At 30.7% G+C, this 20,100-nt stretch overlaps 3 protein-coding genes and 1 long non-coding RNA gene across 4 annotated transcripts in view; 1 reads left to right on the top strand and 3 right to left on the bottom strand.

Moving 5' to 3' along the window:
• Positions 1-1,358: 1,358 nt before the first annotated feature.
• LOC132732932 (uncharacterized) lies at positions 1,359-6,794 on the bottom strand. The gene is made up of 4 exons (XM_060719457.1): positions 6,723-6,794; positions 4,393-4,409; positions 2,494-2,919; positions 1,359-1,473 (listed from the first exon to the last, which is right to left on the bottom strand). Exons 1-4 carry the CDS (start codon positions 6,775-6,777, stop codon positions 1,381-1,383), a joined length of 591 nt encoding a protein of 196 aa, XP_060575440.1. The 5' UTR covers positions 6,778-6,794; the 3' UTR covers positions 1,359-1,380.
• On the bottom strand, positions 4,416-6,626 carry LOC132732935 (uncharacterized). Its single transcript, XR_009626112.1, has 3 exons — positions 5,801-6,626; positions 5,257-5,403; positions 4,416-4,942 (listed from the first exon to the last, which is right to left on the bottom strand). It is a non-coding gene; the product is annotated as an uncharacterized LOC132732935 (long non-coding RNA).
• LOC132732926 (uncharacterized) lies at positions 6,752-15,728 on the top strand. The gene is made up of 8 exons (XM_060719451.1): positions 6,752-7,342; positions 8,435-8,485; positions 9,052-9,179; positions 11,092-11,391; positions 11,661-11,765; positions 12,662-12,697; positions 13,385-13,450; positions 14,511-15,728. The coding sequence occupies exons 1-8, from the start codon at positions 6,853-6,855 to the stop codon at positions 14,661-14,663; spliced, it is 1,329 nt and encodes a 442-aa protein (XP_060575434.1). The 5' UTR covers positions 6,752-6,852; the 3' UTR covers positions 14,664-15,728.
• LOC132732922 (glutathione hydrolase 1 proenzyme-like) overlaps positions 15,592-20,100 on the bottom strand; it is a 48,127-nt gene continuing 43,618 nt past the window's right edge. The window contains exons 13-15 of the mRNA XM_060719447.1: positions 18,070-18,210; positions 16,988-17,101; positions 15,592-16,714 (exon numbers count right to left, since the gene is read on the bottom strand). Coding sequence (XP_060575430.1) covers positions 16,526-16,714; positions 16,988-17,101; positions 18,070-18,210 — 444 coding nt within the window. The 3' untranslated portion in view covers positions 15,592-16,525. The remainder of the gene's footprint in view (positions 16,715-16,987; positions 17,102-18,069; positions 18,211-20,100) is intronic.

Raw genomic sequence — 20,100 nt, 5'->3', positions numbered from 1 at the left:
GACAGATACACCTATTCTATACTGCAAAATACGCCATTTAAATATCACCAATCAAAAACTTCCCTTCCTGACCTTGTATTTAAAATGCATAGGTAATTTGAATATTCTGAGTAAAAGTCAAACAACGTGATTGTTTGGTATCATATAAAATCGGTTTTCTGAATATTAATATTGCTGAAGGAAATTCCTCCAGAGAAATCGTCATGAGTGAAAGTGTATGTCAAAGCACCAATATGAAAAGTCTTAGACAGAATAGAATACAGTACAGTTTCCAGATATAACATTGTAAATATGAGATAATCCTTGAACGTTCTGTTAAGGGATAACCATTGATTACTCTCCCTTCGCAAAATGTTCAATAACAAAAAAGCCTAAAATCACGCCAATTCGCTTTTGACCTTGACAACTAACTATTATACTGTGCAGTTTTCTTTAAATCGAATAAAACGTGATGTTTTCTCTAATAAATTAGATAGTATTTTAGTTCGCTTTATAAAAAAAGTAGTAATGTTCGTTATGCTTAAACGTGAGTCATCATATTAATTAAAGGCATTAATTTTATTATATTCTTGCAGGATATTTTATGTGGATAAAACCTTTGTCGTTCATTAGCATCTGCAGGAACAGGAGGATGCAATTTAAGAATGAGCTTGTATAATAAATGGATTCACGAAAAAAGATAAAAAGATGCATTAGCGCTATTCTGGCAAAACTAATTAATGTCCGATATAGGCATTTTCGTTATATGTTTTATTTATAATTATATATATATATATAAATGCCAAAATACCATACCATAAGTACCATACCAAATTATATATATATATATATATTTTCATTATAGCTAATTACTATTATACTCATTTGAATCCATGCAGATGTAAGCGACATTCTTTACATAGATAAAATTATCATCGATTGCCCATGATAAAACATCACAAATACACATAATGTATAAACCATTCTCATTCTTAAGATTATAATCCCGAGCACTTAAGTTAGCACTTCAGTAAAAATGCAACAAATCAAACTATCTTTAACTTCTGGGTTTTAAGGTTGTTGGGTTTTAGGTATTTCTTTTTTATTTATCAAATATTTATCAGAAGAAAAAAAATATATGTATTCATAAGAAAATGACCATGTTGTCAAAATTCCAGTAACATGTGTGTGTCTTTTTAAAGATATCCCCGTGTTTTGGAAAAACATAGGAAATTAAAAGTATATCTTTGGAAAAACATAGGAAATTAAAAGTATATCTTTGGAAAAACATAGGAAATTAAAAGTATATCTTAACGACACATGTATACCGCTGTCGGTGGACTTAAATCTGATACTACAAAGAACGTGAGACGTTGGAATAACGTGTCTGTACGATTTAATTTACACACACTCAGTCATTGTGACGTCATCATTACACAATATGTCACGTGACGAAGTCTTTTGTAGCTGATTCCTTGATTTAATCCACATAATCTGAAATAGAAAATATCACTGGATATTTATATCACAGCTATTTATGTACTATCTGATATAAATCATTTCATTTCATTTTCAATTTTCAGGTCACTGTGCGCATGCGCCTGTTGCTTTTTTTCTTTACGAAGTGTTAACGTCAAGACAATCAAAATATCTAAAACTGACATTTTGTTGAAATCAGGTGTCTCAAAGCAATGTTCAAGATTGGTTATAAAAGAAAGATTTGACAGTTCAATTTAGCAGCCATATTAATTTGAATTTATTTAAAATCATACCCCCCCCCCAAAAAAAAAAAAAAAAAAAAAAAAAAAAAAACATGTTTTTCAACGAGTTTTAATATTAAATGAATATGAATATACACCCACTCTCACCATGTCTCTTCATTATCATTCAAAGCCAACTGAAATACGAACGACAAAGTTTGTTGTTGTTTTTTTCATGAGATTGTATCGGCATATTAATTTATTAAATCTAATATGCAATTTCAAAGGGACTCCACTGAGTGTATTGCTTTGTTTATTTGTTTGTTTGTTTTCTGACATGACGGGAATGGAAATATTTTCCCGAGTTTTTTTTACAATTTGATGTATGTCTGGTCTCAAGCAAAGTTTCAGATCATTCCCTCATTCCGTATTACAGAATAATCTTTTTGTTTTTCTGCAAAATGTCTTAAAAAAGAAAAGCTTTGCAACGATTTTCACTCGAATCAGACAAGGAGTCACAAAGAAAATATTATATTTGATTTTGAGTATATTTCTCTATAATAATTATACTTTGCAGTTTTTTGTTCCATTTCAATGCAAGCATTTTAAATTAATTAAGACTTTTTGATCTCATTGGAGCTCCTTTAAAAAGTCAGTGCTCGGTTGGACTCGTCTAAGTTAACAAACGAACATCATTATTTTTTATTAAATCTGTTACAAATCTTGGTTTTTGAAATTGATATACCCTTTATACATGTAACTGATTGTTGTTGTTTTTCTTCGGAATTTTTTTATCCACAGTAATTTTACGTACCATTTTAATACATGGGAATTGCCACGTTGAGAAGAACATCAGCAGAAAGGCGATATATAGAATTGTTCCAGTGACACAACATACTAATATCAAAATTAGAACTGATTTCTTTACACACAATTTCTGCGCAATATTTTCCACTCCATATGAACAATATTCGGTCCCACAGTCTTGGCAAAGGAATTGGTCAAACGTTACATACAAATAGCCTTCGTCACACATTTCCATGCAGTATCCATCCGACAGCACAGGTTTGTTACAATCTTCAACTTTTATACAGTTTTTACCATCTGCGACCATTGTAGGTCCACATGATGAAACACAAATAGACCGATTTCCGGTTTTCATTATGAAAGGCTTATCAGCTGGACATGTCCAATTTAGTTGTGAATAAATTGATGGCTCGTCATTGAATGTAATCCGTGTCTGCAAAGAAAATACAAATAAAATATACATATAAAAATTTTTTATTTTAATATTATATTATTAAGTTCAATGTTTGAATACCGCTTTAAATACATATAAAATAAAAACATTATGCCAGTGAGAGATTTCAATGATAGAAACACACTGTACTTGGATAGAGTCCTGTTTTCTGAAAATAATAAATTTAGCGATCTGGAATTACTTGGGAAAAAATACAGATAATACAATACCGTAAATCATTTCTATTGTAATGCATGTCTATTATCTATATATCTATTTCACAATGTGTACTCAGATGTAATATCCACACAACAATTGACATAAACTTTTAATTTTTCAATGACTCGAATTTTACATTATAAGATATGACATTTGTTTTCGTATGACATTTTGAAGTTATCACACAATTTTGAGTACAATACTGATTCTATTGGACTCGTAAACAGCTGCAAAACCTATATCAGATTCTGTTTGTGCCTCGTCTAATATAGGTTTTAAAGTTGTGTACTCATTCAATAGAATTCATTATTATAAATTGATAAATCTAACCTAACAACAATCTGTATTTGTGCCTCGTGACCCTCCAATATATTCCATTATTTGATCCAAACAAATATATATTATTTTCATATTTGACGGTTGGGTACATGTGCAATAAACGACAGTGCATATATTTTGACGTGACGTCATTTGGTTATGTAAACATAGCGATCAGATCTAGACGCGCTAAATGTTACCGTCATACTGATGTCAATGTGATATTTGAGGTACAATGACCTCTTGGATGTCAATATGCATTTTATATAGATATTTTGGACTCCAAAAATTGGAACGAAACTATAATGGGTAAATATGCATTTGATATAAATATTTTGAGCTCTGAAAATGGGAACAAAACTATATTGGTTACAATATGCATTTGATATGAATTTTATTTGGACTCTGGAAATAAAAAAGAGGCTTAACGAATAAGATTCGGTCCAATACTGATTTCTATCAGCATCGGAACATCACGTGGTTAACACGCTGAAGGTTCATTGGTTATAGTCTATAAGGTGTGAAACAAAACCTTCTTATGAAATGACTGTTCAAAGCAAAATGATTCTCTGGCTAGCTTAAGTGCATTTTCTTTCGAGGACTAGTTTATCTTAAATTAATTTGATAAGGACAGACATTTATATATCGTTATAACACATTACTAAATTAAACAACCAAAAAGAATAAGTTTACAGTCTTATTTTCATTTATAAACATCGCCCCGCTTTATATTGAGCAAAAGTGCCGTCATATTGAACACACGCGTGTAATGATAGAAGTACATGTATGTTATTTTAGAAAACACAGAAAAATCATGTAAAAGAAAGCACTTATTTTAAAATGATTTCTGGAATAATTCAAAAAGTCACATATCATTTAAACGAACTATACATATCATTTGAACGAACTATAAAAAATACAATTACAAGAACTTACGGTAGTTATAGAGCATACCCAGATAGCAGACAGTAGTTGGCCCAACGTTGGGCCAATTACATTTGCTTTGTTGGCCCAACACATAATGCCAACGTTGGCCCAATGTCAATTTGCTAATTGGGGCAACGTTGGGCCAACGGTTGGTATATGGTTGGCCCAACGACTGCTTTCCTACTCTTATCATTGACCCTCCATTGGCCAAATGACTGGTTTTCCTTCCTATCGTTGGCCCTCTGTTGGCCCAACAACTGGTTTCCCTTCTTCTTGTTGGCCCCCGTTGGCCCAATGACTGGTTTCCTACAATAAACATTGGCCCTTCGTTGGCCCAATGCCTTGTTTTCATAAAAGAACAAAATATATACTAATTACTACAATTTATTACTAAATGTTGTTCACATATCATTTTCATTTTCTTCTCTTTGTTGTTGCAACTTTTTAGTCAATCTTTTCCTCCGCCCGCCTTCCCTATCCTTGGCATATCTTAGGCACTCCTTCATTGTCTTCTCGATTTCATTATTAGTAGACCCCTGTCTTCTTCCTCTTACAGCATCTGAAATTTATACAGTTTACTGATTTTATTTAAATATACACTACTAATTATAATTTACTAGTAAAAAAGCACATAAATCTGTCAAAATGCAAATAGAGCTAAGGGGATGAGACTTTGATAGTAAAGAAATATTTTAAATTACAAGTCAATTTTAATAGTAACAGAGATATTTGAAATAATTAAAAATTTTAACCTAAAAATACAAATAGAGTTATGATGATCATTTACAACACAAGAGTCACATCTTACACCCACGGTGTAAAATAATTTTCTAGCACCGGTGAAATCACCTTTGAAAAAGTAAAAATACAAACCTAATATGACTTTTTTAAGTCTAAGTTTTTCGAATGTTTTTTTTTAGCCTTTTCCAACCCAGTTGTATTCTAGAGCAACTTCCTGAGACAAAGTGTGAGACATAACAAGGCGAACAATGCTCTCCCAATTAGACATAAATTTGCTGTCTGAAATGAAATAAAAACAATTTTTGCAGTCGGGTAAAGTAATTTGTGTTTAATGCGAAATTACACTTCAAATTGAATTTACACAAAGTTTCGTATACACTCTACTGCAATGAGTGGTGTAACTGTTAAAAAGTCTAGTAACAAAGCAGAATTTTGCAAATAACTCATAATCAATTATATGCAATTACCTATTTATACTCAGAACAGATTGTATGAGCTTAACACTGCAGTGCTAATTGTAGCTTGTCAGTTTTTACTAACTTGCATTTTTTTGCAGTTAGCACAATAAATTCAGATGTAAAACTATAAACATATCATATTTTAAGCTGATAAACACTGATATAATTAAATGGTTTTAATTTCATTACAAAAATCAAATTCATTCTGGCTTGTTTACCTGAAAACATCAAAGTATTTTCCTTTACCAATCCGCCATTTTGTATTAATCACATGACCTGGTCACGTGGATAGTATAACAGGTTTTAAAACACTAATTCCGTGCAGGTTTAAATACATTACTATATTAGAAGGGTTTATTTAAAAGATTAAAGTAAAAATAACTCTAGATCTACTTACATTTTTCAGTGTTGAGAAATTGCAGTCTAATACAAATTTATTTAGATCTATCTCTAAACACGTCCACGCAGCTTCGAAATCAAGCGAGGGAAAGGATGGGTAGTGCCAAAATGATCCTAGTTCCATTTATTGATAACATAACCAGAGGTTAATTAGAGTTCAGAGTGGAATATTCCGGAGGTTTATTATGGTTATTCCAGCACATGTATAATTGCTTTAGATTATACATCAGATCTTCAAGATTTCTATAGATCTATTGATACATATTCCCTACTACTGCATAGCCTGGGCTTTGGTCATTTCTAGACTCAAAAAGTAATTATTTCTTACATTTCTCATTTAATTTATATGAGTATTTCTTGAATGTGACAATATTGAACATGACTTCAAAAAAACTTTATAAACTTTAGTCTTTACTCATTGTAGTGTACTGTTTATATACAGTAAAATATCTACATGCATATCTGTCTTTAAAAAAAAAAATTGGGTCAGGTGCAGTCATATATTTGACGAAAATGTATCGTTTGTCAAACGTTGGCCCAACATCTGTTTTAAAGTACATATTTATCGTTATTGGGCCAATGCAGAAATGTCGCTGGCGTTAACTTATGGTTGGTTCGATGTTGGGCCAACAACTTCATTTATAGTACATGTTAATTAGAGTTGGACCAACCATGGCCCAACAACGATTTTCCTATGACGTTTTTCCGTGGTTGGCCCAACCACTGCATGTTTACAGGGTATATATCCGACTAAACAAGCAGCGAGCAGTAAATTTCGACACGCCATTATTGACATTTGGAAGCACGCTGGCATTTCCGTTATCTATTTTTAGAATTAATTTCATTTTCACAGACATATAGCTGTGTAATCATGGCTACGAGTACAGAAAATAATTCAGAATATTCTGCAAATGATTGTCGTGATCAGGATTTAAAAGCTAAGATACCAGCTTTACCCGAAGGTAAAATAAAGCATTTCTTTGTTTCTTACACCAGTTTAGACAGAGAACGTGTTCATTCAGTAATTGAGGACGTCGAAAAGAGATTTGGTTTACAGTGTGTATTTGATGAACGGGACTTTCAGGGTGGGAAGGATATAACAGTAAATATACGAGAAGGAATGATGTCTTCATTAAAGGTATTACTCTTTCTGACACCAAATTTTCTCGAAAGTGGTTGGTGTAAGTATGAAACTGACGCCGCATTTATAAACTCTATGGGTTGTGGCTATAGCTGTATTGTGCCTGTATTGCTAGAAGAGTGTGAGATACCGCCTACACTTGTGGCCTTGACCTACATTGATGCAACTATTCCGGGATTAGATGTGCCAGCCAAAATTGCAGCTTCACTCTTACGTCCTGGTATGTCTTATGAATAAATGTTGTATATAACGAAAGAACACTTATATCTTAATAATTTAAATTCTTACAACTACATGTATTAAATTATACCTATTTACCTTAACATATTTTACAGAGAGCATCCTTAATTTTGACAAAGATTGGATTAATAAAAAGTAAGGTTTATTGAAATGTATTGAGGTCTTTTAATTGCATGGAGTAGTCCAAAAGTAGTGCGAGCATATAATGTACTGTATGAGTCTTCCCCTTCATTAACTAGAATATTGTCTCCTTTAATGATAAAATAGGAAATATCAATTTATTTCTATAGCCTAATCCTTTAGTTCTATTGTGCGTGTATCTTTTATGTTCATGTAAGCCTGATAAACTTTACTGCCGCCAGTATCTATATGCCATAGTGCGTGTAAACATAGTCGTGCTTATTTTTTAACGCTTCTTTACCTGTGAAGACGAACCCATTAAATATAAAAGCAATGATTTTACTTTGTAAGTCAGTCTTCTGTTATAAAGTATGCTTAATTAGATATTGTTAAAGAGAAAAAATCAATTTCGATCATTTTAATTGAAAATTGCATCGTCTGCTATTGAGGCATAATTATACTTTTATACAAGAATAGCGCTTATGCATAAACCAAAAGTGTAGCTTTACACGGATTATATACATTTAACTTTACTTTTCTAAATCTTACTTAACCTGTTTATGTCCCTTTTTGTGAGCAATTACATTTGTAGAAGCCTTCGGACTTCTTAGAATCTTGTGCTTCTGCAGATGTTAATGCGCGAAAAATGTGCAGTGAAATCTCTACTGTTGATCTATTCCACTTGCATATCTAAAGAAATCGAACTTTGCAGAAGTAAGTTAAGAAACTGCAGCATGCTGATAAAAACATGCAATCTTGTATGAAGATTAATTGGGTACCCTGCCGTAAACGGCATTTAAAGTCCTTCCAAACTTTAAACTTTCTTTCAACAGACATAATTCCTGAAATCTAACATATGTCAAAACATATTATTTCAGAACAAATGTTGTTTTACACGGGTTATATGCATTTTACTTTACTTTTTAAAATCTTATTTTACATTTTTATCTAGCTACCGATGACGGTTTATTCTCTCTCAACATTCGGGCTTTTAACAAACAATGTAAGTTAAACCTTTTAAATAAAAGTTTTATATAGACATGTCTCTTTTCCAACAATAATTTATTATAATTTAGTTTTCATTTTCAAAGATTCATTTTGACATATTCATTATTAAAACTGATACATATATCTTAATCAAACTTAATATGTAAACCAAGACAAACTAAGAAATAAGGATTAGCATCAAGATCAAATTTATCATCTCATATATTCTCCACTGTTAATCCTCATGGAATGGATATTTAATATTAACGTGATAAAACTGGACTTAAAATAACATGTTTATAAAAATCTTAATACATCTTTTGTTACACGTTTTTACGTGTTCTGTGTAAAGTGTTAATATCAGGGAATAAAACTTTGCCTAAGCATGAATGAAATTATATTATCATATAAATTAAATGTACATATAAATAATGAATATTTAGATCCAATATATTTAGATCAAATATCACAGATATAACATTATTTATATTTCAAGGCATTAACTTAAATACAGAAATATATGCAAATAATATCAAATCGATTCAAATCGATGAACTGTCATTTAATATTTATACATTTTAGACGAGAATGGTTATTGTTTTATAATTCCGGCTGTACGTGATAACTTAATAAGTGTCGTCAGACCTGCCAAATACAGATTCTTAATTGATGATAACATCATAGAAAAACTGAAGGAAAACAAGGTTGAGGTATGTCTTTATCCAATGATTATAATCGCTAAAAGCAACTGTATCATAGTTTGGAGACCTTACTGTTAAAAATGTGTTAGATTTAGACCGTGCTATAGAACGTGTTTTTATGTTTGACTATGATACAAAAGAAAAAAAGATCAAAACACTCGGCAATCTGATTTATACTCGGAGCTACGCCCCTCGTACATATCAGATAGCCTCGTGTTTCGATTCTATCTAATTACATATTTTATCCATTCAGTTTGTTGCCATTTAGGTTTATTTATTTTTTGTATCTTTAACCTCTAAAGTAAATCCCTTACAAAAAGCTAAAACTCATGTTCACTATGTTGTAAGTCAGAGTTTCACAACCAGTGTCCATGAGTTTTATAACCACTAGGCCATCTCTCACCTTTTGATACTAAATTAAATTTATATTCATTGCCCTGAAATATAACGAAAACTTTAATTCTCTTTTTTTCAAATTTCAAATTCAAGGACAGATAACTCGAAAATTAGGTCGATTACCCTAATCATTTTTCGCTAGAAAACAAGTCTGTTATTATAATTTTACAAGTAGCTTAGTTTCAATTAATTGTATTAAACAGTTTTCATTCTGCTATGTGTCTATGCAACCCTAGCATACGGTTATAAATCAAATGTCTTAAATGCTTTAAATCATTAACATAAAAATAAATGTCCATTTAATTATAACAGTATTAGATATTAAACACACGATTGCTAAAAAATATTCATGTCTAGACCCCCTTGGTGATATTTAAGTATTTATTGTCATTTTAATGTTGCTGATAGCGAGCAAATGTTCCTCTAGTTATGCTGATATATACGGAAGGTGAAAACTTGAAAGTACGAACTGCGAAAGCACGTAAGGCTATTAAGAAAACGATTAAAAAAATACGAAAAAAACAATGATGAAGATTTGAAGACACGATGACAAAAATGCGATAATTATCGACCGTTATATAACTTGAGTCTGCGTTTTTTTCGTCGTGTCTTTTAATCTTCAGCATTGTGTTTTCGCATTTTCGTTCTCGCATATTTTTGCGTTTTCGTCTTCGTATCTTGTTGTTTTTTTGACAATTTGTGTTTCAATTATTTTCGTCGATAGGCGATGCCCCTAACCAGATATTAATACTTTGTTTTTGTTTAAATAAAAACTGTTAAATTCTGTTAAGGTACGATTTGATTATCACTGGAAAATTCTTCAGCGATATTCAAAATTTCAAAAAATACCAAATGGTGGCACATATACGGTGGTTTCTATAATTGCATTATATGAAAAGATTTTTCAATCGGAACGTCCTAAGCTGTTATTTATAATAACATTGAGGTCAATACGGATTGAAAGTAGTTGTACCACATGGTTTCAGATGTGAGCGTAATCCTAGATAATGTAAAACGAATGTTTATAGTTGACATCCAAAGGAAAATAAAGTCTGTTTCGATACATTTGTGTTTGAAAACCGTTTTTAATTTAAATATGCTCACTGACGTACAATTATGATCAAATCGGACTTAATGTCAACACGTTGGCATTTTGTACTTTCGGTTCCTACAACCATGATATCATTAAGTACAAAACATTACACTGTTGTTTTTTTATACTTTTGTATCTAAAAATTCAGTAAATTTAGGTAAAATTATGTTATCATGGTTAGTTTCTTAGCGTAGGTATGACCGAAATACCGTATCTGTTCTGTGTATTCTTACTATTGTGTTCGAGGTACTTATTCGGAAATTAACGGAAAGGGCTGAAAAGTTGCAATAAATGTTTTTCGAACAAAGAAATCTGATGTAGTTAAAGATAAACAAAATGTTTTAATCGTGCAATGAATAAATAATAGTTTTCTCAACAACCAAAGAGGAATCCGAATATGTGTATGCAATGTTATTCTTTTCCTTATTCCAGGTTCCAGAAAAGCTGTTAAAGTCGACTGTCGATATTGTGAACAAGGACAGTATTGTGTGCTCATACGATTATCTCTACCGGCGTAAAAACTTTGCATGGACGTTTTTTCTGCTACCACTTTTAGCGTTGATCATTGCAGTTTATGAAGCGGCATGGGTTTTTGGTACTGCTACGAGAGGAAGGGAAATTAAACTTTCACAACTTGGGATCCTATATACGATAATCACTGGCTTTATTTGTTTATTTATATTCATTCAAATAATGATTTGTTTCTTGCCAATTTGCTGTCATAGGAAACAGGTACGTTACACTAATTGTTTGCTTAAACACTTAAAGAAGGACTCTTTTTTATTCCGAAGTACTTTTCATGATGATATGCTGATTTTTTATAAAAAAAAATATAATTTTATTGTAAATTCATCAAACGATGAATTCTTCAGAATGCACATTATAAAATATACAAAAAAGCACATAATGAACACAGTTCAATTTCTTAAACAGTAATGTATCTTATTCCGATGTAATTACTTTTAGATAATAAATATATAATTAAAATGTCTTCTTTTCAGCGGGATTTCTCTCTACAATCCAAACTATGGCGGAAAGTCGGTAAAGAGTGTATTGAAAATAACGTTTTACTTTTGTTCACTGGAAGGAGGAACAAGAAACCATCTTTATCCTTTTAAAAGATAATTTAATGCATGTTTTTTATACGATTTTGCTATGCCAATTATGGCCGATAAATGCTAATATTTTTATATTTCTGAAAATATCGTTATTTTTTTTGGTGTGTTTTAAAAATTTCTTTAAAGTTGTTCACTGGCCAATAACATTAAAAGCTTTTGTTTTATGACCTTCCGGGGGTCAGTGGGTCTGAAAAAATAGCTTGTTTTAAAAGACGTTACTCAATGGAACTCTCTTCCTATGTCAAAAATATTTAATCTTTTGAAAACAGTGTCATTGAGCATGTTCTAAGTCAATAATATTTTGATAAAGTCATTTATACTTGCATGTAGATAGATTCATAACCTAAGTATAAAAGTAACTTTTAAACGTTAAAAATGTGATAACTATTTATCTTTTTTCAATGTTTATCTTTTTTGAAAGTCACACATTTTTCACAAAATACAAAATAGTTTGGCTAAAAATTATATATTGAAAGTCACTGTTACTAAATTATACTTAATATCTAGTTTTACAATAATTTATTGCATACATAAATATATATCATTGTTATATATTTCTATACAATATACATAGGGTTTTAATGTTCTGAGGCCCTCACCTGTAACTTGTACACATCAGTTTACAATTGCTTTCATAAATAATGTTTTAACTTTTGATTTTCACTTTCATATGAAGCATGTGTATTCTATGTCTTCCTTACGCTCGCTTCGCATCTCACTGAAAACACGTGAGCGATAGTGAAACATTCGGCCGATGCGCAGGAGAATATGTCTTCCTAACCTTACGTTTAGCTTTATTATTGTTTACTTCTATGTTTCTTTTTATCAAATAAATAAAAAAGCTTTTAACATAGTTTGACTGTTGACTCTTTGACTGTATTCAGCTCCTTGTAATGAGATACAACATAGCAAGATGTAAGGTAATATTTAATCATCTGTACATTTTGTGTATATAATTTTAATATACTGTATATATACTAGATTATTTTTATAGCTTTTATAATACTTTATGAAAGTTCAATGTTCACAGCTCCCATTATGTAATTTATTTTATTTCTTATCAAAATAGTATTTAATATAATTTATATACTTTTAAATGTGAAGAAATAAATAGCAGAACGGGAGCTGTGAACATCGTACTTTGACTTTGTTTCGTTTCTTTATATCTTCAACCATGACAATTGCTGTATGCCCCCTTATCAAATATTCAAATTACAATAAGATAAGAACTTATTGTTTCGTTAACTGTTCCCAGTACCAGCGTCCGCGTCCAGTTTTTATATTTAATGTTTTTGCTATAACTTTTATCATTATTGCATTACTTACAAGTAAATAGTATAGGCTTTTGTTCTCCCGAAACAAAAATTTCTGTAAATTTCTGTTGGTGATTTCTGTTATGTAATGTAATAATGTTGGACATTTAGGCTTTGCTTTATAACGATCAAGATATAAACTTATCATATTGTTTTAACTTTCTTACTGCGTCAAGTATATATTTTGTCGAGCATGTTGTCTCCTTTAAAATAGTACAAAGGTAAACGTATAAATTATCTGTGTATCTTTGCAACATTGATTTAGTTTATCCTTTTTCTATATATTCCTTTCAGGAGTACTTTGTTGGTATTATCAAGTCAAGGAATATTACACCGACCGATCAGACATTAACACCCGAGGTAAAGCATTTACTGAGATCACCATGATGATTTTAATTTAAAAATATGATGTAGACGAAGGCTAATTCAAATGAGTTTGCAATGTTCATTCTTGAAACAACATTATTCTCTTCTTTCGTTATTTTTTTTTATTTGTTTTGTATAATAAGACTAACAGTGTGGATAGTGATAACGATAATGATTTACATATGTTAATTATTTTGAACTAGATAATTTAAGTGGATTTGTCTACAATGAGCGGATTTTCTTAAGTATTTGAAATATTACTAATTACAATAGAAATGTTTACATTTCAATTTCTTATAAAATGTTACGAAAGACTTGTTGATAGAGTTCTGAGTGATTTGGTATGAACATTTATTTGATGAATAATAATTTGTTCTAGAATATTTTATTATCCGCTATATAAATATATGTTATAACGGATTATGTATCTAACACTTGCCAGCACCATTCAGATGAAATTCTGTTGCGGCTGATACTAAATATTATCAACGTGATTATTTACTGTATTACAATAGAGAAAGTAAACACCCCTAAAGATAGCCCCACACGGCAAAATTGAAAATGTTGCAGGCTCGGTTTGATTGAGCCTGTTCATGGACAAACAAACCTTTCTTAATAGACCAATTCAATTAAAAAAAAAAAGATTTTCCCTATACATTTCTTTCGGGAGCATTAATAGAATTTCTGATGAATTAGATACTGAATGTATTAGTGCACCTACATTGTATTTTATATAATTTTATACATATTGGCGATTGGTGCCCCTTATGGATAGCTTTACTAAAGGTATATGATCCATGATTGCCATACTTTTTTAAAATTCATTTTATGTAATTATGATTTTATTACATAATATTAAGCCAGGCTTATTATGTGAGAACATATTTGGAAGCTAATCCTAATTTAACCTTGAGAAGCCTTATCATTTTACTTGTTCTTCTGATTTTTATACAAGCAATCGACATTCTATCAGATTTTTTCTGATTTACATACGTCTAAAACTGTCATTCACAATTGTCAATATAATTATATAGCATGAAATGTTTATTTTCAGAGTTATGCAGATATGTTAATTGAAAGACATCTGGAGCAAAGTCTTCATTTCTTGGCAGACGATTTTGATTTCCTACCAGACGCGCCATACAATCGTCACAACGTAAAAAAAGGGAAAATGTGCATTTGTCAACAACTTGAGCAGGATTTGTAAAGATAACGCCGTATTCCTTTAACTTACATGTATATCAAAGTGATTTCCCTTTGATCTAGACAGATATTATAACTATTGACTTACAAAGATTATTGAATGTTATGAAATGTGAATTTAAAAGAACTCTCAAAATTGGTAACTTCAATTGTTATCTCAAGAATTGACAGATATTCTACTCGATACTGAACTTGAAATTATGTATACAAGGTGTATATTGACATCATTGGAAGCAGACAAGATTGTGAAAGTACAAAGAAAATCATGATCAAAAAGCAGATTTTAAAGCAGTTCAAACACTGCAAACACTACAGCACAATTTGAAATAGAAATGTAAAAACAGTCAGAGAAGCATGTTAAACATTTTATCACGCGAAACATGTTGAGAAATATAAGAAAACAGGAAAAAAATATTAACATGAACTGCACGATTAGAAGTACATAAAAGTTATATTTGTAAATTGAAAAATCGCACAAGCATTATAACATCAAGCCATAACAATGTGTTTTCTGTACAAAGCGAGATATCAGATTCATAGCAGACAAAAGTGTAACATTTAACAAAACTCCAAAACTATCAAAAGTAATAAAAATTCTATGTTAATATAAAAACAGGAGTAATGTCTTTTATTGTGAAACAAAGAAATATGATAAGACCTTGGTGTATAGCCCTTAGATGTATGTGATGTTAGATTTGTACCTGTTCTTATGATTGCATATCTTCTCTTTTTGGTCGTATGTTCATATTTTGGAACTCAATCTTCTGAAAATAATGTACAATAACGCAAAACCATTGTCTTATCATGTATACGTTTTGCTAAGCCATTGTCATTGAATTTAAGTTGGATACATATATATGGAGATTACAGCTATTGTGTTTGTATGCTAGACCATGGCGTGCTTGTATTGGTAGTCTTAAAAGACAAACAAATTTTATATTCAAATTTATTTTCAAAAATTTATAAAAATGACCTTGTCAATTTAAAATGTTCAGACTTTAAGACTGTCATGGTGTTGAACATAAAACCATCTGTCATGATCTTATAAAATAATATATTTGTATAATAGTGTAAGTATTTTGTTTATTCTAGCATGCAAATAATGGAATATATAACCGACGTATGAATAATTTCAATAAAAAAAACAGAAATGTATATTCATTATATTTTAAACTGAATGATGTTCAATATTGTGCATCGTCCCTTTCATAAAAATGTATCACCAACCAGTCTGTAAAAGCAATTTGCAAAACCCGCGTCCAATTATTCTTTCATTTCATGAAAATATTTTTTTTTTTTAATTTGTCTAAAAATAAAACGATGATAACAAGTACACTAATTTTGCAATAAATAATAATGACAATATTATTCAATAAAATGTGTACACAATATTTAGCATAAAGTCACAAATTCAGAACTAAATCACAACAAGTGACGAAATAAACAAAAAGTTATATCGTAAAATAGATATATTTAAGTTGTGCAACAAGAAAATATTTTTCTATTAGTTTTTGTAACACGAACCACGTTTAAGACGAAACATTTTTGTTAAAATGGTGGTTCAAAATTATGCTCTTGCAGAAAACCTCATCACACTGATTTGTTTTCCATTTCACATGAATACTAAAACTTAATCTATTCGGGTGATGACATAAGCCGTTTGTAACACTCCATTCTTTGCAGTCACGTTCATCTCCTTGGTCACGTTCATATTTTTGCCAAAGTATCATACCTTTTAGTCAAGTACTTTACCTCTATACTCACGTTTATATCAATCACAAATATTCTAAATGCTGATAAGACTCAAGCGAGATCCATTTTGTAAAAAATAAAATATGAAATCACCACAGAAAAATATACTATGTATTAACTTTTTGCTTTAACTGTTCTATACATGTAGCTTGCTTTGCCTTGTTTTTTCCTTTTATCCGCATATCCGAACATGGTTCCATTATCATCTACCGATATAGACTCAACGACAGAAAAAAGTCTTGAAGTTGAAAATTTAGCTACATGTTTTCTCCCTTCGGCATCGGTTAAAAGTTCTTTGATATCCTGAAATTAAAATATTTTCAAGTAGTTTAATAAAAAGGGGCAACAAACCAAATTGGCTTCACGGTTATCACAAATAAAAGTCATCCGGAATTGGCTAATGTGAGTTTGTCCGCCAGAAAGTATAAAAAACGTCTCGAAAGTTATAACAAAATAAAAGTTATAGGCAATTCCTGTATATACGTTGTATTCTGAAGCATAACATTTAAGTAAAAGGACAAATATAAACAATGCGGTATTTTACGCATGACTGAATAATTCGCTCAGTAACATTACCTCTGGAAAGCCTTTTTCAAGATACAACGTATTATCAGCCAACTTATGATGTATTCGTTTGGAATCCATTGCCTCTTGTAAGGGCATGTTCAGCAACAAAACTTTTGCCAAAACCTTCAATAAAATAAAATTGATTAAATTACAAATAACTTATTACATTGACAAAGAATATATTTCATATTCTTGCATATGAATCATTTAAAATAAAAAAAAAAGTTAAAATGTAATTTTTTATGTACAAACTGTTGCCTAAATGGCGTGCATGTTGCTGGTAATTAAAGTTGCATGTCTAAAGATGAATAAAAAAACTGGAGAAAATCTAACTTGTTTACTTAGACTACAAGAAAAAGCTTAAAGTAACGATTTGCGTTCTTTTGTTTGATTATTGCCTGATTTTACTGTATTTATCACCATATATCTACTGCGTGACTAAAGCAATAAGAGCTATTTTTGCATATTTTAACCCATTTTTGGTGGTTTGCATGGATTCTAAATTTCGCTTGTGACGTGTAAATTACTTTCTTTGTTCATTTCACACAAAGTGTTGCTTTTAAATACATTTTCTACTTTTTCATGAAAATAAGCATGAGTCTGAAGGCATGCTACTTTAAGATAGCTCTTATCAAGAAAGATGTGTGTGAGTAGACTGTAATGAAACTTAAGTTTGTACGAGTAAACAATGGGTCGATCTCATCCTCATCATCTAAAGATTCACTCCTTTGATGTTATATTTAATAATTTGTGTACTTTATAAACTTTAGACTTCATTTCAACCATACGTAATATGTTGAATATCAAAATGATTCAACAAGCCGGTGTATGATGTTCCTGAGAAAGTTTCATGGAAATGAACATCTACTTTTTTTGTATATTACATTTACGTTAAACTTTATAGGTTGTATAACATATTATATCGTTTTGGCTTTAATATCAAATGAATATTTATAATAATATCTAATTAAAGAAGAAAGATAATCAATGGCTTTTTTATCAATAAATTTAACACCGACCCTGTTAACAATCGTCTAATACGCAGTCAAGGCTTAGTAATTTATATAATCTATATAAAGAAGTATTGGTACCTGAGCAACTGTTGTAGCGATATATGATCCTCCCGCCCCGCCTGTAACCATTTTGACATTATCTTCATTATCGACGACGATAGTTGGTGCCATCGATGACCTTGGTCGCTTACCTGGTTCCAATCTATTCACCTTTGTTGGCTACAAATAAAACAGGGATGTTAATTAATTAATTAATTAACATAGATAAACTGATTAAGTATCGACTTCATATTTTTGTTCCGTGTCATCATTTACTTCCAGAATTAGCCCAATTGTTTCATGAGAAATCAATTAAGTATTACTTTTCTCCTCTTTGAACCGAACATTTATTTTGAAGAACTGTTTAAATCTATCAGAGATCTAGGCTTACATTTTAATAGTTTTTCACAAACTGTATACCTCATAATGTTCGTAGTAGTCTATAAGAACTTCAACTCAACTCATCTTTACTTCGTTGTTTTTAAACGTTTTAATTATTTATTATGTCATACTACGTTTAAATATGTCAAAACTAGTGAGTATGTCATTTTGATAAGAAAATGGAATAAATTATAGAAATGTGCAAAGTGCATTTAAAGGTTAAATCCTTTTTGCACTAAGGTGACAATATCTGTACATGATAATTAAATATAAATAAATTATGATCTACATACCATAGTTGGACATTCAATTTTCCCGAAGGGAGTGAGGTTTGACATAACGGGACAAGGAATATATTTTCGAGATTTTAATATCATCAAATGAAGATCTGAACCAATAACTTGTATGCAAAAATACAAATCATTACCTCAACCCGTTTTTTCAAGAATCATAATTTAAATATAATTGCGAAAAAAAACGCAAAAAAAAAGAAAATCGTAAAAACCCCTTTTCTTCGAGTAAGGATTAAAATCGCACAAAAAATTGATTTTCTAGCCAATTTTGAGGATATCATTTCATTATCCTCTACAGCTTTTTTCAATTAAAGTGCTAAATTTGATCTACTTAAAAAATTCAAGTGGTATGCTTTAAGGCAATTTGACCTCAGCCGAGCTCTTTAACGGTTTGTCTCCGTGCTTATGTTTTCCGTTATCCTTATTCAGTATTTAAAAGGTTGGGCGCATTTCCCTTTTCTATCATAATATGACATAAATACAAAATGTACTTTAAAGCATTGGTCAAATACAGCAATCATGCGTATCAAGTGGTATTTCATTTGGATCAGACGGGGTGCATCAAATACCCAAAACATCAAATGACCCGCGTCACGACAAAACCAACATAATGGGTTTGCGACCAGCATGGATCCAGACCATGTTGGTTTTGTCGTGACACGGCTCAAATCATTTTATTACTTGTTGGTGGGATAATGTCAGAAAGCATAAAAAATCATAAAAAATAAACAATGCTTTAGTTCCATCAGTCTCCTTTAATAATAACTTACATGTCAATTTTTTACGGCAGTAATTATTGCCCCATGCCAGTTTCATTGTTATCCGTAAATGAATTATTTATTGATTCCAACGACCTTATACCGCGGAACGTTAAGTTAACCAGCAATAAGACATGGCAGCCTACGCGAAGGAATATTGATAAACAATAACATTTGAAAGGGAAAGTAACCGTTTGTTGAAATCAATAGAATGCATTTACGTTTGTAATTAAACTATGAATGCATGTTTTGAAATAGTATTCTTAAGATTAACCTTCATTGAAAGCCAATGTTTTGAAAAGCACTGTATCAATGAGAACGATGACATGTAATAAGGTGTTATAGATAAATATTATGCATATTAGATAAAATTGTATTTACAATTTTTTATTACTTCCAAAACTTAATACAATAAATAATATTGATAAATGTTTTATTCTAAGACATTTTAACAACAGTACTAGTTCATACCTGAATTATGATAAACAAGATCAACAATGAAAAGCGGCGTTCAATGAATGCACCGCACCCCACCCCCACCCCCACCCACACACACGATCCAGCAACTAGAAGCAGTGGCAAGGAGCCCAGAAGGACCCCAAACAAAAACAGGACAGGGCATAAGGCCGAAAGGCCTA

The sequence above is a fragment of the Ruditapes philippinarum genome, unplaced genomic scaffold (genome assembly GCF_026571515.1).
Source record: "Ruditapes philippinarum isolate M1 unplaced genomic scaffold, ASM2657151v2 ctg1819_1_1_1_1, whole genome shotgun sequence".
NCBI lineage: Eukaryota > Metazoa > Mollusca > Bivalvia > Venerida > Veneridae > Ruditapes > Ruditapes philippinarum.
The sequence above is the reverse complement of the archived record's forward strand: the minus strand, read 5'-3'. Positions and strand labels throughout refer to the sequence as shown.